Genomic DNA, 24,961 nt, shown 5'->3' with positions numbered 1-24,961 from the left:
TATTATGAGTATTTTGCTTATATTATATTCAAATATGAGGATTTGGAGTTACTTTAAGCTGGTGTTACTGAATATTTCTTTGTTTCAATCCAGGAATCAACAATAACAACAGAATCCTTGGTAAAGACATTGATGTCCAGACTCTGGTAACTATTCTTACCACTAAGTATCCACTGAGAAAATTTGGCTAAGTACCTTAAACTCACTGAAGTTTCACTTCCCACTCCGTAAATGAACTTGATTAACGTAAGGGTAATTTGGGGGTCCTCAAGATTCAGTTTCTTAATCTTTTGCCCCGTATTTCTTCTTCTACTCAGAAAATCTCTCCAAAGTGGAAAAGTGATCAAACAGGAACTAACTTGAACTCTTCTATCCCAGTGGTCCAGATCATGGCCTGCCTCCCCAAGTTCATCTTCCTCAATTCATTTCTTCCTGCCATCACACGGGAATGGATTCATTATGTAGTCCCAACTCTCCCTAGTTCTGAGTTGTGTTGTTCAAAGTACTTTCTGAGTGTCCCCTTGCCTAAATCCCATTCTTGTCCGTTCCCTTAGCAAACTTTTGCACAAGTTCCAAAGCCAACACTATCTTCACAAACAGCATCTTTTCAGCTGTGGATGGAGTGCTTCATCAAAGAAATAAATGCTAAATTGCTCCAAGGGAAATAATCTCTTTTTATTTCTCTGGCTTCCCAATTGAAAGAGTATTTTAAAGAGTATTTTATTTTATATCCACTGTGAAATGTATAGATGCTATTTAACCATGGGGAAGAAACATGTAAAAATGTAATTATTTATATACAACATGAGCACCAAGAAGAGAGAGAGAGAGAGAGAGAGAGAGAGAGAGAGAGAGAGAGAGAGAGAGATCGAGAGAGAGACTATTCAGATTCCCAAAGTTAATCAACAACAACAGCTAAAATTGAGAAATTGCTGTATTTCGCAATTCTCAAATTTCTCAAAAAGGAAACAGTCCATCCTGATAACTAAAAAAACATGCTACCAAAAAAATCATCTGATCCACACCAACTTTAGCTAAGGTATCACCTGCTAGGTGCAAGATGTATCGTTCACAATAACACTTCAGATTAGTGTAAAGACCTAGAACGAGATTCAGGCAAGGTATGTAATTTCACAAGTCCTTGATGAGTGGCAGCACTGCCATCTGGTTCTAGTTCTTTCTGACTCCTGCATCCATCCTTTCATATGTTCTTTCAGTTGACCTTTTACTGTAGGTCACAGTACACAGGTAGACCTATAGTACTTCCCATATATCTGTATAAAGTAGGGATGAGATCCTAACTCTATAGAGGTCACCCAAATTAGTTTGCTTCAGGGGGAAAAAAAGAGGGGCTGGTTATATAAAGACAAATTAGATAGATGTGTAGCAAGAATCTTAAAAGTTCTTATTAATAAAATCAAACCCGAGGCCGGTTATTAGGGTCAATGCTGGTAGATCAGAGAGACAGAACAAGCCACAGCTATCTCACCTCGCTGGATCCTCAGCTGGTCTTGTCTCCTCAGACAAGAGGCCTCTGAGTCCTCATCTGGAATGGGTCTCAGCTGAATTACTGCTCAAAAGCCTGAAGCTTAACCAGGCCAAATGCTTAACCAGCCAAAAAACTTCTAGTTTCTGGTCCTCATGCCTTATATATCTTTCTGTTTTCTACCACCACTCTCTGGGATTAAAGGCTGGCTTTCTGGGATTAAAGGCGTGTGTCACCATGCTTGGCTTTTTCCAATGTGGCCTTGAACTCACAGAGATTCAGAGGGATTTCTATCTCTGGAATGCTAGGATTAAAGGTGTGTGCTATCTCTGCCTAACTAGTGGCTTTTCTATAAACTTCAGATAAGTTTATTAAGGTACATGATATTTTGGGGAACACAATACCACCACATAGATGACTCAAAAATAAGGGAGACAGGACCTCTTCAAAACAATAGCATCCATTCATAAAAGTCTTCATTAAAATTAGCTTCCCATCTTCCATTAGGCTCACTGGTAGCCTTTCTTATTTTGGGTTCAACATCTTGGAATATTATTTATATTAATCTAAGTAAAAGTCACATGAAGCAGAATTAGAGTATACTATTGCCAAGTTACTAAAACCATTCAGATTTCTTAATTGCCTTGAGTGGTTTAGTTGGGGGAAGGGGCTTACATCTGTGGTACTGCTGGTACTCTTGGTTCTCATGGTCATCAGGATAGCAGTCTGAAATAGAGTGTCTCTGTTCCAAACAGGTTTCCAACTCATGTTTATCTTGAAAATTGTTCATATTATATCCTGATTGGAATATATAACAATGTTCATTAACAGTCTTTTTTCCATATTGTAAATTCAAGCTAAACCAGAGACTTAATTTTAAAAGTCAGATTTTATTACTTCACTATGAGACAAACTATAAGCTTAAGTGTGTCATAATGGAAAACTTTTAGCAATCTAAGGGTGCAAAATCAACAGTATTTTAGAGGTAGTTGTATAGACACAGATTCAAGAAACAATCAATATGAACTGAAGATAATTTGGAGTTACAGTTCAGTAACCTCCCCCCGACAGGCTCAGATGTCTGCATGTTTGACCTCAGTTGGTAGGGTTGTTTGGTTAGGTTAAGGGAGTGTTGTCTTGTGGGAGGAGGAGTGTCATTTATTGAGAATTTATTATTGATAATTTCAGGAAGGAATTTTTGTCTTTATTAAGAAATTTTTTTTATTCATTTTGCATACCAACCACACATCCCCCTCTCATCCCTCCTCCTCCTCCTCCCCCCAGCCTTCCCTTCCCCAACCCACCCCCATCCCCTCCTCCAAAAAAGTAAGGCCTCATGGGGAGTCAGAAAAGCCTGGTACATTCAGTTGAGGCAGGTCCAAGCCTCTCCCCATGCATCAAGGCTGTGCAAGGTGTCCCACCATAGGCAATAGGCTCCAAAAATTTATTATTGAAAATTTAAAGACTCACAATTTCTATTTTTCTCTCTGCTTAAGTTTATAGTTCAAGATGTGAGTTCTTAACTTCCTGCTCAAGCCTCCATGCCTGCATTCTACCATCATAGACTTTTAAGCCCCTGGAAATTATAAACCATATCAACTCTTTCTCTCATATGTGCCTTGGTCATGATGTTTTATCTCAGCAGCAGAACAGTAACTAATACATGTGTCAAACATATTCTCGGGAAGATCTCTTGTCTTTTAAACATTTCCTGGTTGTCAGCCTGGAGGTTTCAGGCCTGTTCACCGTGTTGATATTTGGGGAAAAATAGGTGGCTGAGTAGTTTATGGGGAATAAAGAAAAAGAAGCCCCATATGCACAGTAAAGCCTCTGCAGGGAATAGAGATTATTTCCCATTCTAGATTCAAACAAAATTTTAATCTGGCTAACTGTAGCTCGTGCCAGGTTCACACCAAGCACTTAAAGCTCTGACAATACTCGCAACAAGAATTTCCTTTAAATCCTTGTTTGTTTTCCAGCAAAGACTTATGAAGAGACTCCCAAGCAACATGTGTTGGATGTAGAACAACACAAAGCCTACTCCAGCTTCCATATAAATAAAAATGAGACCTAGCTAAGTAGAGTTAATAACTGGTGAGGTGATCATTCTGTGTTAATTGGTAGTTGGTGAAAATCAGTTTTCTTCGCAAGTTGAAGAGCACTTTATGGATTGCCAGAAAATGGCAGAATGCATGACATGCACATTGTACAATGTGCATTATCCTTGCCCTCTCTCGGTTCTGATTAACTGTCTCTATGGAGTTATAAGAGGATAAGTCATCAGCAAAGCTGACTCACCAAGAGCAAGTCAGGACACTTGCTGCAGGAAAAACCTATGTGGAGATCAGTGTGTCTTATTCAGTACAAAGGCAGGCCATAAACTGTGAACTAAATTTGATTAAGATGTCTGGCAGCCTGGAGGAGGCACCCATTGTTAAGAGGTCTGTGGTCATCAATTTGCCTGCAGACATCAGTAAGGATGGAATCACACACACACACACACACACACACATATATATATATATATATATATATATATATATATATATATATATATATATGTTTATTTACCATTTAAAGAAAATGTAGCATCTTTCCTAAGGGAACATTGTTAAGAGGTCTGTGGTCATCAATTTGCCTGCAGACATCAGTAAGGATGGAATGACACACACACACACACACACACACACACACACACACACACACACATATATATAGGTTTATTTACCATTTAAAGAAAATGTAGCATCTTTCCTAAGGGAACATTAAGTATATAATTTGTTATTTTAAAATAAGAGACATTCTGATTGATAAAAGTGTTATTGTACATACTTCTAGAATATGTGTTGGGAATACAGGTAATAAATACTGAATAATATCATTTTAGTGAACTTATAAATGTTCTAGGAGCTCAAAACCAATTCCACAAATTATGCAAGTAGAACACAGTAGAGAGAATGAGTGAGTAGAGGGCATCCTGAAAGTTAACAAGAACTTACCAATAGCAAGATTATGAAAGGCACGCATAAGAACTCATTTCCCACTTTTTAATTCCCAACAAGTTTAATATTTTTCCATAGAAGATGCACTATTGCTGCATAGCTTCCATATTACCACCCCTTCTACTGACAAAGAGAAAGAAAGCAATAACTCCTATTATATATAAAGAAATATTTCAAAACAAAGATTTCTATACCTTAAGGAGCAGTAAAGTCATTGATTATTAATTATATACAAGACAACATGATTCAGTCTCAAATACACTAGCTTAATAGAGTCATTAAGCAACATTTTAACATCACAGAAAATGAAATGAAACAAAAAACAAGCCTAAATACTAATACATCAAAACCAATGCATGTTCTGGCTATCAAGACAAATTTCCCATTCAACCCTAGCACTTATGCGTAGACTTAGAGCAGACTCATTTCATCAATCACAGGCCTCCCCTCCCCCATCCTGTGCTTTCCTTGTTCAATCTTTTGGTCCATTATTTTCTTTAAGATTTGTGCTAAAATACAACTATACTTTTTTGGGTTTTGCTTTCATCATCCCACAAGGCATCCCATATTCTAACATATTAGACAAGTAAAATACAGGAGACAAGGAAATGATATCAGCATATCCTTACCTGAAGGCCTTCAATGGCAAGTCGAAGCATGCTTGGTGTAAGCTTAGAAGCTTGCTTGAAGGTAAAGTTACTCCAGTCTATGATCAAAACAAATCCATTTACTTGCAGCTCTGGATCTTCAATCATGGCTTCTAAAGAAAGTAAGATGGCACGCAAAATATCCACCAGTGTGTACCTATTAGCAACAGAGAAGTATTAATGTGAAGCTAACAACCACTTTTTATAGCCACCTGGGTAAAAATTATTGAGGTTTTGTATTTGGGTGGAGTTTGGGGGACAAGCTTATTTGGGGGGGGGTGCTGTTTATTTGTTTGATTAACTGATCTTTTAGCAAACTAAAGATTCTCTTTAAAAGATCTCAAAATTTTTCCGGAAATGATTTCTGTTATGGTTTTAAGAAGAGAGGAACTTGGAATGGGCCATGAGAACAAAGCAGAAATTAGCAGGCAGAGACTGTAGCAGTGGTTCAACAGCTCAGAGTGTTATGGGCATACACTTCGCTTGTACAACAGCTAAGTTGAGTTCCCAACACCCATGTCCGGTGGCTTACAGTGCTATAACTTTATTTCTAGAGGAATCCAATGCCTCTTTTCTCTGTAGGCACTGCACGGATGTGTAAATACTGCCCTCCCCCCAATTAAAAATACATAATTTAAAATAATAAAAATAAACTTTAGGAAAGGAAGCATATATTCTAACCAAACAAATAACAGTGCTTTTGAAAGTATTACAGCATGTTTAAAATTGTGTAGTATTTTTATTTTCCTCTAGGCTATCCATGCATCTGAGCCTTTAACCAACTGAGAATCAAATACATTTTGAAAATGTGTAAACCATGAACATGTATGGGAACTTTTTATTATCCAATAAATACAACCATTTGCATAGCTTTTGTACTTCATTAGACATTGTAAGTCATCAAGAGATACTTAGAGACACCAAGCTACAGATAGGAAGCATAAAAAATATGTACAAATACACTGCCATTTTAGAAACAGTCTTAAACATCTTCAAATTTTGGTGTCTATGTAGAAAGCTGAAAAACCAATACCCAAAGACACTTGGAGACAACTGTACTTGAAAAATTTGAGAATGAGATTCAGAATCTCACCCAACAAACCAGAACACTGTATGCAAGTGCTATGTATAAAACACTCCAAGTCCTTAATTGTTTCTACTGTGTTTCTCTCACTAAATATAAAAAAATAGAACATAGGAGAAATGGAATTAGAAAACAATAAATAAAAACAAAAGGGAAAAGGCTAAGCAATACCACACCTCTATGATAAACTACGCTCTCCAAATTTAAGGATTAGGATCTTTAGCTTTACTGCCTTGTACTTAGCCCAGTGCCTTGACACAGTCTAGAAACCCAATAGGTTCACACATCCCTGTAAAACAGAATCAGAGACTAGTGCAAGGACAGTGACTCGAGGTTAAGATACTGCCTCAGCGAAGAAGGTAAAAGGAGACATCAAATGGCAACTTTGAGGAGTATTTTTAGAGGTGAGATTATGAAAGGTACTATATATTTCACTGGAGATGAGGACCACAAAAAAAAACCAAATTATGATTCTGGTTTTGTCCCAGAAGATGGCAAACAAGTAAGTGTAATAAATCCTATCAGTGGACTTAAAAACAGAAATCACATGCTCATCTTAACAAATGCAGAAAAGGTCTTTGACGAAATCCAACATCATTTCACAGTAAAAGTCCTAGAGAGGACTGGTTTAGAGAATGCATACCACAACAAAATGAAGGTGATGTATGACAAGCCCGTGCTAACAGCATGGTAAATGGAGAATAAATTGATGTAGTCCTTTTAAAGAATGGGCAAATGGGGCTTTTTATTCACACTGCTGCCCTCCTGTTCAATAGAGTATGAGAAGTCTTAGCTCAAGCAAGAAGGTAAAAAGGAAATAAAAAGGATACAAATAGGAAACTAAGTCAAACTCTCCCTGTCGGCCAATAATTTGATGCTGTGCTTAAAATATGTAATGAGTCCACCAGAAAACTTCTAGAAGTCACTAAACTTTCAGCAAAATCTCAGTATACAAAATTAAAACAAAAATTAGTAGCCTTTCTACACGCCAAGGCCAAACACATTGAATGAGAAATTGGGGGACTGCTCTCATTCATCATAGAGAAAAATAAAATAAAACAAAATGAACACACAAAGCAATAACACACTATTTCTGTCTTTCATTAGAAACAAAAAGGCATCTAAGGAGTAATAATACAATAAAGCAAAAACATGCAAATCAGAGCAGGACAAAACAAACAGAAGAAAAAGAGCCAAAGAAAAAGCACAAGAAATATATAGAGATGCAACACACACACATTTAAACACATAGGGATCTCAGAAAAACAAAACCTGAAGCCTCAGTAGATACACAAAGGACTTGTAAGGTTTAAAGAAATGCTTTAACTCAACATTATAAGACAAAGAACTTAAAACTTTTTCAACTATGCTATTGAGTTCCTTTTGTGAGACAGAGATTAGTTTATTTCTCCAGTAAGCCTTCCTTGGAGAAAACTAATTTTTTATTTGCAATTGGTTTTCAACTGGATATAGTTTTTTGAGTTAGAGATAAGGGCATATATTCACATCTCCTTTCTGTTCTTGGACCCCATCTGGTGCAGCTTCCTGCAGGCTTTGAGCATGCTGCCTCCATCTCTGTGAGTTTGAGTGTACATCATTCAAACTGTGTTTCAAAGGCCTTGTTCCCTTCTTGTTCCCCATCCTTCTGGCTCTGGATGGGAGGAGTGGTGGGGAGGAACTGAGAGGATTAGGGACAGAGTAAACCATAATCAGAATATGTCCTATGAAAAAAAATCTATTTTCAATAAAAGGGGGAAAAAGCTTGGAGCAAAACTAAGCAAGAGAAATTTTAAATATTTAAAAGAAAGAAATGATGTTGGACACTAAAGATGCAAAGACCTCCCATGCTGACAGAGTAGAAGAAATGACATTATAAAGATGACCAGCTTACAAAAAGCAATGTACAGATTCAATCAATGCAACCCCAATCAAAATAGCCATGCCATTCTTCAAAGAACTAGATAAAAAAAAAATCTTCAAATTCGTATGTAAACATAAAAGATCTGTACATCCAATATAATCCTAAGAAAAAAGAATAATGCTGGAAGCATCCATAAAATAATAATAAAAGCAGTGTAGTGATAACACATGTAGATCAATGAAATAGAATAGAAAATTCATATCTAAGTTCACCCATCTACTGATTGGTTTTTTTTTGTTTGTTTGTTTGTTATTTTGTCTTTGGGGGTTTTTTTGTTGAAAAAAAAACAAAAATACACATTGGTGAAAATACAGCATCCTCAACAAATAATGTTGGGAAAACTGGATCATGTCTACGTGTAAGAATTAAACTAGACCTTTATCTCTCACCTTCATTAAAAACTAACTCCAAATCAGCTTCTATACAGCAAAGAAAACAGTCAATTGAGTGAAAAAAAAACAGCTTACAGAATGAGGGAAATTTTTTCCCATGTACCCTTGGACAGAAAACTAATATCATTGAAAAATCACAACAAAAAATGAAACATAAAACATCAAGAAAACAAACAACCAAGTCAAAAGCAGGCTATAGATCTGAGGAAAGAGGTCTCAAAGAAAGGAGATACAAATAGCTAACAAACATTTTGAAAATGTTCAGTCCTTAATTATCAAGGGAATGAAAATTAAAATTACTTTGAGTTTCTATCTCTCCCATTACAGAATGATTATTATCAAGAAATCAAATCAAATGACAAACAAAGCTGGAGAAGGTGTCGAGAAGAACAATTTCTCACTGTTATCCACTATGGAAATCAACATGGAGATTCCTCAGAAAACTAGAAATGAAACCATATGTGCTACAGCTATTCCACTCCTGAGTGTATAACCAAAGGACTCTAGTGCAGAGACAGCTGCTCATCTGCATCCTTTTTTTTTTTTTCTATTCACAGCAGCTAGGAAATGGAATTGGCCTAGATACCCATCAACTAATGAGCAGGCAAAGAAAATGTGGTGCCTACACAATGAAGTGTTATTCAGCTGTACAGGAAAATTACGTTATGGGATTGGCAGGTAAATAGATGAAACAGTAAAACTTACATTGATTGAAAGTAACCCAGACCCAAAGACACAAACACCACATTTCATTCTCACATGTAAATCCTAGCTTCAAATTTCTAATTGTTGTGTATTCAACTTGAAGTTCACCTAGAAACTAGGAAGCTAAAAAGAAGCCATTTTCAGGGGTGGGGGTGGGGGGGAGATAGTAGAATAATGGTAATATGAAAGTAGAGAGGGAGAACACCAGTCCTGGAAAGGTTTAAGCAACAAGAGGAATACTGCATAAGGGAGACCAGGGGTGGGGAGAGGGTCGACTACACCCAAAGATGTATGATGTGGTCATATGGGAAACTATTATCTTGTAAATCAATTAAAAGTACATTTTTTTAAAAAAAACAAATTTGAAGGCACATGTCATGCATGCCTGGCCAATGCTGCTCCTAGAAGCTATCGGTTATTATTAAATGAAATCCCAGTGTCGGGTTTGAAGTGCTCTTTATAAGTTCTTGGTCCAGGTGGCCCCCATAAAACAACAAAATGATTGAGAGTTGCTCCTGTTTCTCTGGCTTTTTCCACCAGAACTTAATAATATGAGCCTATTGCTGAAGACACCACATACATTGGTCTCAAGGAATAAAGACAACAGATTGGCACTGAGGTGGAAGCTTCCCCCTAGTGGCTAGCTTTCATAGCACCAGAAGGTACCATTCAGGGTACCAGAGGAGAAAAGGCATCAACAGTCTACATACAATGCCAACCTGCAAGTAAGATAAGCACTCTTGTGCACTAGTAACATGCATGACTGCTAAGGAGATAGGCAACCACTTACTCTCTGATTTGCTTTAAGGCTTTGTCCACTTGGGGGAATCCATGCCTGGTACCATAACCCTAGTCAAAAATCAACAGCTGGGAAGATGGGGTAGAGGTAGGTGCCGTAGGTCCTAGGGATCTACCTAATTCTTTTTGCTTAGCTAAATTGACAGCATCAAACTACTTCCAAATACTACTCTGAGCCCTGATTAGAGAAACCTCTCATTCCAACCAATAGTTGTGAATACAGACTCAGAGACTCTCAGGGATCTGACAATAAGGTCAAGTGCCCAGGCTTGAGCAAGACATTTCTACCATCTACAATATAACTGCCTTCACCATGGCCCAGGGAACATTGTGGAAGAAGGCAAAGGAAGAAAGTAAGAGCCAGAAGATGTGGAAGTATATCTTCTGAGAAGAACACAGCCATTGAACTCAGGTGGTTACAGCAGCCGCACTTGTTTGCACTGAATCACCCAAGAATGGGTCTGTCACCTGTGAATGGGTCTGCCCACAGTTAGGGATCGATTGGGAGAGGGCTAAGGCATCCTGGCCTCTCACTGTTGAACTAGCTCCTAATTGATCTGGGAGGGATGGAGTCATCCTCAGTTATGTGTCACTGGTGAGCCAACAAGGCTCCAATGGTAGTTCCAAACCAATACAATTATATAAACACATCTGGTTAAACTTGTTGAGTCACAAAACAAAACATAAATACATAAATCTGAGAATGGGACTGAAAGGGGTAAGAGAGAGTTGATAGAGATGGGGGCGTGGATAAGAGAAGGTGGGAGGAAAGGGGAAAGAAAATTCATTATACACATGCTCATAACTGGTAAAAAAAAAATTTAAAAAAGAATGATCTTAAGTTAGACTATTTACTTTTGTAGGAAATAATCATCAACTATCTGGAATATATCCAGGTTGCTATAGACCTCCGTGTAAAAATTCTAAAAATATTCCCTTGGATATGTAAGATAATAAAACTAATCAAAATTATTACACTTGTTTATTTGTTTGAGGCAGAATGGGTACAGGTGTGCACATGCTAGAGTTTATGTGGAGGTCAGAGAACAATCTTCGGAAGTCAGTTTTTTCCTTCCACCCACAGAGTTCCAGGGGTGAAATTCAAATGTCAGGTTGAGTGGTAAGTGCCCTTGTCCCCTGACCCATCCTGCCAGTCCCTAAAATCAGAAAACTTTGTGGAGAGTTGAAAACTTCTATAGCTTATGTCCCTTGGATCTGTGGAACGTGCCTTGAATCTGTGAAATGTGCCTGGCTGTTTTTGATACCTCTCTGTGGCTGTTCCACATTCACTGTAAACATAATGTTCCAACAGTGTTCTGAACTGGGGCTTGTAAGCCTGCAGAAATGGGCAAGTCAGAACAGAAAGGATATATTTTAGGTTAAAATTGGGCACCTTTTCAAAAAATCATTTTTAATTTCTGAAATTCACAATAAAACCATGTTAAAGAAAAATTTAAATTCACAAAAGCCTAATTTGGATATTCCCTCATGGGGATGATTTATCCTTGCATTACCCATAAGGATCTCAAATATCATTGATATGAAAACATTATAAAATGTAATTTAAATCTGAAGTATGCTACAAGGGGGCAATGAATTTATATGTAGTGAAAAAAAATTAAACATCGACCCAGTAAGGATGAACCAAAAGACGATTTGTTTCAAAAAACATACTTAGAGCATGGTCTTTCAAAACTGTGTCAAGCCGGGCGGTGGTGGCGCACGCCTTTAATCCCAGCACTCGGGAGGCAGAGCCAGGCGGATCTCTGTGAGTTCGAGGCCAGCCTGGGCTACCAAGTGAGCTCCAGGAAAGGCGCAAAGCTACACAGAGAAACCCTGTCTCGAAAAACCAAAAAAAAAAAAAAAAAAAAAAAAAAAAAAAAAAAAAGATACTCAATGTCTAACTCCAAAAAAAGGTAACTAAATGGTCTGATATAAATAAAGCATTTTAATTTTTAAGTTTGAGAAATGAAACATTAAAAGGTTCCAAGCTAACTGCATTCAGAGGGCAGGCCAAAAACACTTCCGACTTCCTCTGGGCCTCTGTTGTCAAACATGTCATATTCTCACCATTAGCAACTCAGCAGGCTCTTGCTTAACGGAACATTATAACACAGGCTCCTGCCACTGCCTGTAAAATGCCATCCACAGAGACATAACCTCTACTTTAAAAAAAAAATCATCTCTTCAGATATCTTCCCATCATTTTCTTTTAAAAGTTACTTTCAGATGATGTTGGTTTTTTTTTTTAATTAAAGACCACTAAAATGAAATGTTTCACATGTTCATATTTGGGGTGTAGACCCAAGATGAACCGCCACTGCTGTTCATCGCTTGTGTACTAGGAAAGAGTCATGGATTAAAACCTAGCACACTGTTGCAGCTCATGACTACCAACTGTGCTTCCCAAAATAGCATAAACCAAGGCTTGAATCAGTTGAAAGAAAGATGCAGAACACATACTAAGAAGAAATCATGATTTTTAACAAAGGGTAGGATACCCTGTAAACCATTGCTCTCAAAGGAAATTAAACCTTCTATTATATATCTTTTTTAAAAATCAATGACAGCCATAGCTACTTTCTATTCACTATGTTGTCAGAAAGTATTGAACTCCTCTTGAAGCCCATCAGTTGTAAAAATCAGTCTTCCTTACAGAGTATAATATATCCCTTAATTCATAAGTTGGGATCATTTTTATTTAACTTAATATCATAATTTAAAACTTATGGCCATACAAAATACAAAATCAAAGTGGGGACTGTTGTTTATTTCTTTAATCCCAGCTTCCTTTTGTGCCCTGAAGAAGTTGTTGAATACCATTAAGTTTTCACTCCCTTTTTCAAAGTCAGAGATAATACCATTGACCTCATAGGACAGAATGTAAAACGTGTAGCTTTGTGCCTACCACAGACTCCACACGGGTGCTAACTTCTGTGATTTCTGCAGATACTTTTTTCTTTCTACATTCACTTACTCTACACTTGATGTTTGGACACTTTTTGGCATATATTCTTAGTTTCACAAAAATTTTATAAGGATAAAAATGAAATAAATGAAGTGTAACGCATTTAGTGGTACTTGGCCTGTAATGAAAACAAGAAGAACGATTACAATAATCTTTGCTGCTGAGACTGAACTCTTTCTTGTCCCACTTTTCTAGACAGTGTTTTAGTTTTTCTTCCACTCTTTCCTCCAGTATCCCTAACGTGGAAGTCGAATTTGGTCTCCTGCTTTCCTCATGGGGTATCTCACAGATTTCCAAAGTCACATGTTTGTACCTTTGGCCAAGATAGTAGGTAATGCCCTACTGGTGGGCCCAGAGCCAATGTCACTCCTGAGATACATCCCATCTTCCCAGTTGCTGTGTAAATACCAGCACTCCAGTACCCCTTTTAACCGAATTATCTCTTATTAATGGAATTCATTACTGTGTCACCCAAACAAACTTTCCCTCTGGGATTGCTTGCATCAAGCACTTAATGAATAACACCTTGTTAAATTTCCTTTTGCCTCTACATTTATTCACTAAAACCCAATTCTTCCTTTCTCTATATATTCATGTATCTTTGGTATCCAATGACTCCTTTCCACTAGAGTCTTATCCCCACTACCCAATATAATGGTACCCTGCCTCTTTTTTTGTTTTACCTCCTTTCTTTCTCTTCCAGACAGCTTACCTACTCTCTTTTGTAAAACTGGTCTTCTTGACACCCACATGTAACACTAATCACCCATAACTCTTCCAAAAATCTCACCATGTCCTTAAAAAAAAAAATACTACTTCTTACCTTACAGATTCACATATAGCAAGCTCACTCCAGACACTTGAGATTTTATCACAAGAAATGTACCCCAAAACAGTGGTGTTTTTCTTTGCTCTTCCTTCTCTTCAATTTATTGAAGATGCCACTGCTTTTCATTTTCCTTAAGTTATAACCTTCTCACCTTCAGCTTGCTCTGCTATGGGGGCTTGTCTCCATCTATTTGAGACATTGGCAGCCTTCTCCACTACAAGTCTGTATCTCACAAGAAATTCTCATTTGTCTTTGGACCTCAGATATCTAATCTTACCGTTGGAGCTGTGTTTTTCAATGTGATACTACTTTCTGTTATCACCACAACAGCAACAGGCCCTGCACACTCAGTCCTCTCATATTCTAGGCAAAAATCAAATTATTTGCAGAGGATACAAAGTACACTGTTTGTATCCCCCATACAGAAGAAAACAAGCTGCCATTATTTTGGTGTGAATATTTGGTTTATATCATTAACTTCATGTTTCCCTCTCCCTCCAAAGGACAAAATAAAAAGCTACCTAAATAGGAAATAACGAGTTACACAATGTTGCTTAGTAGGGAAGAAAAATGAAACTTTGATTTTTTTTTTAATTAAAGAAGTTAATTCCAGGAAGTGAATTCCAAAAGGTGCTTCTCAAAAGCACTCAAAGTGACCAAGCAGGCTTCTTTTACTGCCTCTAGCCATGCAATTTTTGGTAGTTTCCTGGGCAATGTTTCCCTCCTAGAGTCCACAGCAGCCCTTCTTTGGTGCAAAGACCAACTAAAATGGCAAATGGGTTGTGTCCTCTACTTTCTAACCTTTTCAGTATCACAGGGGAAATATGCGCTAGCATCTCGGTTTCACACTGAACAGCACAACAGCCAGCAATTTCCCTTTGTCACTAAATCAATCAGCCATTATTAAACCCTTCATTAAGGCTAGCCCAACCCCTCAGTTTTCATTAAACCACGTTTTTCTAATGTTGAAAGCATTTCCTGTTAGAAAGGTGCTTGAGGTTGAAACAAAGGCAAAGAATTGGCTTTACTGAAGCTGCAGCGTATCATTAGTGCTAAAGCTGATGAACCCATCTAGACGTTTTATTTTACCACGCATGATAATAATGATTAATAATAATAATACTTCTATCTGGGTAATACTTAAAATTTTCAAAGCATTTTCAAATATATTATTTTAATCTTGACATAATAATGAAGTCTCAGCACAGGTTTGAGCCCATTATTTTGTAGAGGAGAATATGGATCTCAGAGAATTTAAAGTTTTCCCAGAATCTTCATGGGAAGAAAGAGGGGAGCCTAGATTAGAAGCCAGCGTCTTTCCGTCACCACTTTAAACAAGGTTCTTTGATGTCTTATACCTAGAACACAGTTTAATGAAGTTGATCTGCATTGTTGTGTCTTAATGGCATGTATGTGTCAGATGATAGGAGATCAGGAAGTCAATACAACGTGGCACCTTCCTCTTGAACCAGGTACTCTTCAACCTAGCCAGAGTAAGGGATTTGGTAGAGGAAAACCAGTAGCACATTCAAAGGAGGCAGGATGGAAATGGCTTGGTCTACAAGCCTTGGAAGAAATAAAACATTCTTGTTTTCGTCTGCTGGGCTTCTGTCTCCGAGCCCAGATAAGCTACCTCAGTCTTGCTTTCATTTTGCTGCTGTGGGAATGTAGGTAAGAACAGCAGAACCGCTGGAATGAGACAGACACAGATAAAATTCCAGTTTATGGAGAAAAAAAATGGGAAAAAATCCACCTGTAGCAACAGAAAATAAACCAGATTCATGCTGGAGAAAACAAAAGCACATTCAAAAGCCAAAGTTTCAGGACCAGCTACTCTAAGCAAATATCACTTGCTACAAACAGATTTTGCTTTCAGAACATTTCTTTCTCACCTTAGCCTTTTGTCCTCCTTTTCCTCTATAATCTGAAGTTTAAGCAAGATTTTTTTTAAAAAAAAATCACAAATGGATTTTTTTAAATATTAAGGCTGATTTATGTTGACAACTATCTATACACAAACGGAACTGACTAATCCACATACTAGTCAAAGGAAACCAGGGAAAGTTCATAACCTAGTGGATGCAAGATGCAGAAGTGTTTTTGGATGGATGGGTGGATGGATGGAAGGAAGGAAGGAAGGGTGGGTGGATGGATGGATGGATGGATGGATGGATGGGTGGATGGGTGGATGGGTGGATGGGTGGATGGGTGGGTAGATGATTGGGAACAGTAAGAATAAATTTAGTTAACTAGATAGCTGATTTTTTTTCCTACAAAAACTGAATAGTTCACAGCTGCTCTGATGCCCCCAATTCTAACAGTAGTCTATAGTATCTTCATCAAATATTTGAGACCCAACTGGTGGTTAGTTCTTTGGATTTTCACTTTTTGCTCCAGAAAAGCTCTATATCCTTTAACATTACAAAGCAAATGCTATATGATTATACTTGTCCTTAATACTTACACATTTTTAGATAAAAAACAAATAGCCGATGGAAATAATTTTAAATCAAATTGAATGAAATATTAATAACTCACTTTGTTGCTTACTATTATAAGGACATAACAGACCAGAATAGATTTTCCTCATTCTGTTAACACTGCTTGTTATAATAGTGAAATTAGGTATCCATTCCCAGTAATGTTAAAGGAGCTCAATCTTTGTTGGAATGGAAGGAATTCTTTCATTTAATAAACATAACCTGCCTATGTACTAGGTGTTGACTCCTGTGTTGATATACCGTTAAATATTTCATTTGAGTCATCCTGTAGTAACTTAAGTCCTTTGCTACTCTTCCAACTTTGTTTAAAGCTGCTTTTTTGTAACATGGGAACAGCCTGAATCAAACCTAGTCAGCATGCTAGCAAGGGTGGCTTCTCTCGTGTTTGCTGCTATTTTAGTATTATTTCACTAGTTGCTGAATAATTGGCCCAGTTTTAAGAGACTGTCCTATTTTTTTTTTTCAGGAATCTGTCACCTTACATTTCCCAAGACAACTTTTTATATCACCTTCAGTTTTCCATGGTCTGTACCTTTGTTTGGCGTCAGTTGCTGCTCCCAGAATGCTGTTGAGAGAACTTCTTTACAGTTATGAGAGTTCTTTCAGGACAGAAATTCCACATAATGCCCATCAACCATTGCTAGCCTCAACTTAGTCAAAACCCACCCATACATCACACAACAGTGCCTTCCAGCTGGTGAAGGTGCCTTGTCTGCACAGCACTTGACAATAATGTCTCAGCTGAGAACATTCCAGTAATCTGTGAAAGGAAGTCTTTTAAAATCAGACCAAACCACTGAGCCTTTTTTTTAAGGATTGCTATAAGCATGTCTCCCTACTTCTCTGGCTAATTGCCCATGACTATATCAATCTATACATACTCATTTTTGTTTTACTTCAACTTACATCTTTTAGAGAACTTTAAGGAAGAGCAAATCATTGCACCTGGCACTTAAGCAAGCTGGTGTGCTCTGAGGCTTTTTCTTTTTAAAGTGTTAGGTGACTGAGCAATCTGTATTTTGTTGACCTCACTCTTTGGAAAAAAGGAGCATGGTCATAAATTGAAGAGAAACCACAAATAGCTGTCCATTTACATTGTTTCTTTTCTAAGAAAAAGCTATACAATACCAATAAATGTGCAAGAATAATTAGACAAATTTCTGGAAAATTTAGAAGATCAAAGCCATATCTGAACAGTCTGCTGTCTACCACTTTCAGAACTTGAATACTGTATGCGATAGTCAATCATTGTGGCAAAACAAGAACAGGATGGGTAGTACACTCTGAATTACCACAATTATAAAAATTGTTTAAATTGTAGTTGCATTTCATTGTTTTCTAAAGACTGTAAGCTGGGTTTCAGATAAATGACTGTTTGGAATATAAAGAACAGCCCTGTAAGCTTGTTGTAATCCACAAAAGTATTAATAGTTAGCTCTTTGGCAATATACAAGCCAATTCCAAATATGTCATCTTCTATTTCATATGACAAAACTTCACTCATGAGTATCTCCAGTAACAGTTATTTGTCCATGCGTGGAGTGTCCCCCTCTGTGTACATGTAAGTGAGATGTACACTATAAAGACACAAGTAGAGGTCAGAGTTACCAACTTTTGGTGCCAGGCCTCATCTTCCATCTTGTTTGAAACAGGGTATCTGTAGTTTTGCCACTGTGTACAACAAGCTGACCCATGAGTTTCCAAGGATTCCCCTGCATCATATTCTTACAAATAAGAGCTCTGGGATTGCAGAGGCACAGGCTGTGTGTCTAGCTTTTACATGGGTTCTAGAATTTGAATGTAAGTTACCTTGCTTTTGTAGCTAGTGCTCTTACATACTGAGCCATCTCCACAGCTTTTATCTATGGAGTCCAACTTCTCAGATATTTGCTCTTATCATCTGAGGCCTAGAATGCTTTCCCTTTTTATTCTAAGCTTCATTTCTTCAAGAAGCTATCTCTTTTAGTTCCATGGACCAATGTCCCAGACTTTTGACAAAATCTGGTGAAGAAAATTGAATTTATCTACCAGTCCTAAGCAAGGTACTATCATCGCAGAAGCACGTGAAGCGTGTAATATCCAGGGTCCAAGAACAACCAATGATGCAGTGTGACTATCAGATTGTTTATAATTTCCTTGTGTTTACTTCTATTTGCAAAAGTCATGTTAGACGATCTGAAAGAAAGGAGATAAATTTGTGTGAATTTTCCAAGGTGTAGCCTGATCGATGAAACGCATGGCATCTAAATCTGTTCCAGTTCATAAAAAAAAAAAATCACTTGGCTATACCGCAAGTATTATGCTTCACATAATCTTCTTGATGACTCCATGTCTCAGAAAGTTTTGAGAAATGGTTTAGTTCTTTATAGTAAGTCCAAACTAACTTATGCTGTATCTCAGTAGAAAAAGTCACTATTTTATTTATGCTTGCCTCTCACACTTAAAGGTTCAGTGTCCTGGGGAACATCGAAACTTTTCTTCCTTATACAGTACAGGAGAAAACTCGTCACAGCTAAGTTCCCACTTAGAATTTTTGGTAAAAAATGTGACACTTTTATTTCAACTCAGGTTCTTTCTGAGTCTTTCTACTTTCTAGTTCAGATGTTTCTGTTACCAGATTAACTTTCAATGGACTTGGCTTATTTTTTTTTAAATCCATACATTTTCTTTTTACCTCTGTATTTGGGAAATTGTATATAAACCCTATCCCCTTAAATTATGTGGGTTGTGGATTTTTCTCAATGTCTGAAATTTCCCTGTTTAGTCATTTACAATCCCCTTGTTCTTTCCTTAAAACAACATTACTTTTTAAAAACAGTTGTTCAACTCAAGGGATGTGGTCAGAGCTAAGTTCAGACAAGCAGGCTTATTGAACTCAGGTGCTTTGGGACTATCAAGACGACAGAAAGGGAAGTGTGAATACCTGAACCACAGAGCAAGAGAGGGCTGGAGAATAGGAGAACGTGGCATGGGACATGGGCACCTAACAGAGCACTATTACCAAGTTATCATATAGAGAAAGTACCAGAGACTTCTACAGGAGTCAAGTAAGATAAGCCATGGGACTTAGAACAGAAAGAGGAAATCAAGATTGAAATGACCTGAGGAGGCTCAGGCACTGTGAGAGAGACAGCTTCCCTTCCATGTTAAGGCAGAGATCACAGCACTCTTTAATCATATATCCTGAAGATGAAGGCTTCCAGAGAATGCCAAGATTTAGAACAGTTTATCTGTGTCCCTGTCCATCAGTATGTATTGATTTGAAACTTGGTATAGATAAGAAAAGAAAATGAACTATTTTATTTTATGAGCAAAGAAGGAAAATAATATCTGAAATTTACACAATCCCTAAACCAGGTTCATCTTTTTCTTGTTGATGCACTGTGCCTTCTAGATGAGGTATAGATCCTGATAGTACATGTCCATAAAATGTGTCTTCTCATTTTAATTTTAACTGCACAAGCATTTATTATTACTTATCATCTTGTATCGGCTTATTGAAAATAATTCTACATGCCAATCAATAAATTCCCTCCCACTATAGATTTTCAGGGAGAGTTTTGATGATTAATAGCCTGTCTTTTTTATTAATGCATACAGTAAGCAACTAAAATACATTCTATTTCCTATAGTCAAAATAACTCTTCCTACACACGTGAGAACTGCAAGTAACATTCACTTTGGTTTGATTTATAAAGTGTGCATAATATTTGTTCACTTACAGAAAAAAAACAATAGAGAGTGTGTGTGTGTGTGTGTGTGTGAAACCTGACTCTGAAGACTTCAAACAGATTCAAGATATATTGAAATATAAAATGTCTACATACATTCAATATAGCATAGCACCATAGCTCAATGAATATATTTCTAATCTAGCTGATATAAAGGATATGAGGCTCTGTGTCAATTTAATTTTTACATTTTGATAGACACAAATGGTTTGCATAATTCTACGGTGAACTTCTTACATTAAAAGAAAAAACACACACACAGAAAACATGTAGTCAATGACTTGAACTGCATAATCCTTTGAAGTTTCCTACCTGAACTCCACACCCAAAAAAAATTAATATAAGAGCCATAGGATTCACCAAAGCAAGGGTACTTCATCCCATCCTGTAGCTAATCCTTTCTGTGAGTTCCTAAACTCTGTGATTCTCCAGATAACAGTTAATCTTTATATTTACTAGAAAAAAATATCAGTAGAACCTTTCAACCTAGAATTGCAGGAAAACATGACCAATTAAAAGGTAAAATCTATTAAAATATTCATTTACATTTTAACATACTATTAATACTCTCAGAAGTCTGTTGAGGAATCTGTTCGAGTTATTGGATCTCTCTTTAACTGCAGAAATTATTTACATTGCTCCAGAAATAGTTTAAACTAACCAGATGCATCCAAAGACACCATTCACAGAACTAAAGACACCAAATGCCTTAACAACTGGTTTCATAAATGCTATGAAATATGTCTAACTTGGTATTTGATGGAAACTACCTTACCCAAGAGCCTTTTATAATCTTTATGTCTTTCCATCTGAGAAAATAGTTGTGAAGGACATAGAAACGTCACTGTCAGCATTTTTCTAGAGTAGTATTTCTCTTCTACTAAACAGCACCCGAGCTCAGCGTCTACCAGCTGATAGATCTTAAAGTTTCCCACTTCCAAAAGATGAGCAATCGCATGAGACAGGAAGCATGCCCTTCAGATTAGAGACAGGTGTAGAACATAAACACGAGTCAGCCTTTAATTTCAGTGTCACTAAGCATGCTCGGCGACAGAGGGTACAACTCTTCCTTCTCATTGAAGTGACACCTATCATATTATGCCTTCATCTACACATCACCAAGCAGAAAAATTCCCAAGCAATAAAACTGCCTGTTCCTGGCTAAGCACCAGGCTATTTGGGGGAGATAAAATGTCAGTAAGAGGGAGAGGGAAAGATGATAATGACAATGGTGGCGAGGAGCTGACTTTAAGAACTTCTTGAGGATGAAGAAGGAAAAAGTTGTCTCTATTCTCTCCCCCTTTCTCCACATTATTAAACACGAGGATTTAGAAGCCCAAAATTTTTAGAAGTTTTATTTAGCAGTGCTGTGATTTAGTTCTCAGCATAATAATATGGTTTGGGAGCACATAAAGCTACAGAAGAAACTATGTCAGAGAAGGAAGTTTTAAAAAGTAAAAATACAAATTCTTCCCAGGGAGCAGACCCAAAGCTCATTTCTCAGGCCCGTGTCCCCTTCGCCTCCATCCAAATAACCAAAAGCATCAGAGCTGCAACATCCCAAAACTCCTCCAAGTAAACTCTAAAAAACTGAGGGGTCAAAAGATCATAAGTAAAATTTTAGATTTTACCTGCTCTGGTCCCAGTTGGCAGCAAAAAGGACTAGAATCTTCCTCCCATAGTGGTCCAGATTGGCCAGGCCCCCAGGAAAGCCATCCTTCAGTGCCTGCTTGATGCCAGGGTCAGTAGCCTTGAAGCTTTTGAACATATCCAGGTTCTGTTGCCGATACTCAAAGTATTGGGCCAAGAGGCGGAAAGCCTCGAAGTGATGAAACTTCCGGGCCCGCAAGAAGCGTAAGATGAAAGCGTCATCGGTGCGCAGAAAGCCAATGTCTGGCCTAGTGATGACCATGTCCCTCACCTCCTGGATGTCCTGGTGCAGAGTGTCTGGGTTCTCATTGAGTTCCAGGCGAGCTTTCTCCAGGGTCTCAGGAGAGAGACCAGCTTGCAAATGAGTCATTGTTACCTTGTGCCCAAGCTGTCCACCCTGAAGCTCTCCTTTTGTGTCCAACAACACACCTGGCCCTTGCCACCTCCACACCACACTCAGGCCCCCAGTCCTCCTAGCTGCTGTCTGCTTCCTCTCCTGTACAGGAAATGGTTCCTCTTCGCGTTCAGTCAAGTACCCTGTTGCTCCTGTTTTTCCCCACCCCACAGCTTTGCTGGAGAGTATCTAAACTTCTAACCCCAGCCCCCCTAAAAAACAACGCCTCCCATTAAAAGTGGGCCTCTGGGCAGGCCCTGAAAGCCTGCCTCTTGCCCTTTATCTCTCTGAATAAAAGGGGAAAAAAGAAAGAATGAATGAAACCCTAATTCCACTTAGCATGGGCGCTTCGGGTCTTGGTTCTGTCTTCTTCTCTTGTCTTGTAAGATGCAAGGAAAGCAAACCCCAGGCACATCTCAGCCCCAACACCGGGTTGCTGCTGCGTCCCCGCTGAAGGATGTGCCTGCCACGGATAAAGAGGGGAATTCTGATTAATAATAAGGTGGCTCTTCAGCGCTGAGCTCCAGGGCGGGGAGGGAGAGTCTTTGACAGAAAGAAAAGGAGAGAAGGGAAGGGAAGGGAGCTCGTTTCTCCCTCTGCTTATTCAAAGATGCTATTTTTACAGGACATCTTTGGGCGATTTTTACTTTAGGTTATTGTGATCCAATTAGGGGAGACTGCAGATAGTGTGCACCCTTCCCTCGGGCCCTCTTCCACACACCGTGATCTCCTAAGGCTCCAGCTGGGTTTTGGGTACCGTTGACACGGGCGTGGGCTCCCCCACCCCCGCCCCAACTTCTGCCTAGTCTATCTCTTTATTTCAGGGCACTTGCCAAGGGAGTGGAGGGTGAGGATAAGGACGGGAGGAGACCTCTCTGGGAGCATACATGTCAAAACCAGGGTGGGTGCAGGGAGTTGTAGAGAATGAAATAGAAATGTCTCTATCTTTGCTAACCCCCCCTCAAACCCCCGTCGCCCCACCGCCCCCAAAGCCAGAAAGAAGAAAGAGCAGCCAGCTCCTACCAGCAAACCCGGAGGCGGGGACATTAAGCAATGCGGCACTCCCCAGCATCCATCAGCACTGGCTTCCGCGGAGGTGGTGGCGGTGGCGGGGGTGATGCCAGCATCAACTCCTCTCCGAGGGATGGAGCAAGCAGAGAGAGCCGGTGGCTGCGACCCGGCTGAGGATTCGCCAAGGAGCAGCCTCGGCCACCTCATCCAAGGACAGCCCGCCGCCTCTGTCAGCAGGAAGGGTGGGGACCCGCTGAGCTAGGACCACTGCTGTCCCAGGTCCTCGCCCGGCCCAGCCATTTTCGCCTTCGGGAAAGGAAGGAGGGAGAGGACCGGAACGCCGCCGGGACCAGGCAGGCCACAAGGGCTGCGGCCGCCTTTACCTTTGTGCGCCCAAGCGGTGGCACTGGCGCGGCCCCGGCACCAGCTGTCCCCGTGCGCTCCGAGCCGCTGGGTCCCGCGCGTCCCTGGGGCTGCTGCTGCCACTCCTGTGCCGGCTGCTGCTGCTAAAAGAGGACTCGGCTCAGCCCAACTCCTGATTATCCCAGCACAGAGCTCGAGGCGACGTAAGCGCTCGCGCACGCACTCCGCTCCTCTCCCTGCCTCTGAGGGATAGGACCGCAATTTGGGAGGCATTCAAATTTCTATCCCGAGCCTCAAGTTTAGCCTGTTCCAGGTTCCCAGGTCCCAGCCAGGGGCGGGCTTCTACTGACCAGGAGGGACAGTCACTGCCTCACAGCCTCCCCCACACCCCTCGCTCACCCTTTGTGTGCCTGACCCCCGGAGTGCCCTGCAGAGTAGCCTCTGCTCTTGCTCAGTAACTGAGGCTGACAGACCTTTTCTGGTTCCTGTAGGGAGTGATTTTTGAGGCGAAAGGAGTGCGGAAACATTTTGTAATTTCTGTTTTTGTTGTACACACAGCTATTTAATTTTAAGGAAGACCACAGAGGTTTCAACGTATTGCTGGCGTTTGCTCCCCTGGGGGAACTTACCCGCATTTGTTTTCGGCAGCAAACTCTCCCTACTAAATTCCTGTTGAGGATGAGAATGGCAATCAGGGCAAAAATCAACAATATCCACAAGAATCACAATTGTTAAAGGGCAGAAGTGGGGGTGGAGGAGACTCCTAATACATTGTATTTTCAGTGACTTCTAGAGCCACGCTTTTTCCCTTGCGATGCATCTTTATGCTGGAATCATCATAAATAAAGAGAACCCTGGAGCTTATGGTGCCTGGAAACGTATTAGAAGAAGAAGAAGAAGAAGAAGAAGAAGAAGAAGAAGAAGAAGAAGAAGAAGAAGAAGAAGAAGAAGAAGAAGAAGAAGAAGAAGAAGAAGAAGAAGAAGAAGAAGAGTTTTCAATTTTCAAAGCACAGTGTGCATTACTCAAACTGTAAGAAAGGGTCGTGAGTTCAAAATACCCCATGCAGCAACTCTTTACTGCACTCCAGTTTGGGGTAATGTTCTGCATTCTCTGGATAGGAGGTGGCCTGGAAACTGCCACACTTTTTATACTCTCAAATTATACAGCATTACTTTCAGTTTTTTTGAGTATGGTATTGATTAAAAAAAAAAGAAAGGAGTATGGTATGGTATACTACACCATTTGTTAATTAAACTCATGTGAAATAACTGAGAGACCAGGAAAATGGAATAAACCATACACACATAGCCATTGGTTTACATTTTAAATGCGAGAGATGAGAAATCAGTCATATAAATAGATATGTGTGTGCTAATGCATGTATCTGGTGTGTGTATGTGTCTATGGTATATATTTTACATGTACACTGTACATCCCTTGGGATTCCCAGATCCTGTGGATAACAAACTCTGCAGAGG

At 39.1% G+C, this 24,961-nt stretch overlaps 1 protein-coding gene across 1 annotated transcript in view; it reads right to left on the bottom strand.

Moving 5' to 3' along the window:
• The window catches only part of Clvs2 (clavesin 2), a 78,108-nt gene extending 54,254 nt beyond the window's left edge, over positions 1-23,854 (bottom strand). Inside the window, exons 1-3 of the mRNA XM_042262121.2 lie at positions 23,132-23,854; positions 21,696-22,571; positions 5,118-5,292 (exon numbers count right to left, since the gene is read on the bottom strand). Of these exons, the coding sequence (XP_042118055.1) occupies positions 5,118-5,292; positions 21,696-22,084 (564 nt within the window). The 5' untranslated portion in view covers positions 22,085-22,571; positions 23,132-23,854. The remainder of the gene's footprint in view (positions 1-5,117; positions 5,293-21,695; positions 22,572-23,131) is intronic.
• Between the last annotated feature and the right edge of the window lie 1,107 nt (positions 23,855-24,961).

Source organism: Peromyscus maniculatus, chromosome 16 (assembly GCF_049852395.1).
Source record: "Peromyscus maniculatus bairdii isolate BWxNUB_F1_BW_parent chromosome 16, HU_Pman_BW_mat_3.1, whole genome shotgun sequence".
In the NCBI taxonomy this organism is placed as follows: Eukaryota; Metazoa; Chordata; class Mammalia; order Rodentia; family Cricetidae; genus Peromyscus; species Peromyscus maniculatus.
This window is presented reverse-complemented; position numbering and strand designations above follow the sequence as displayed.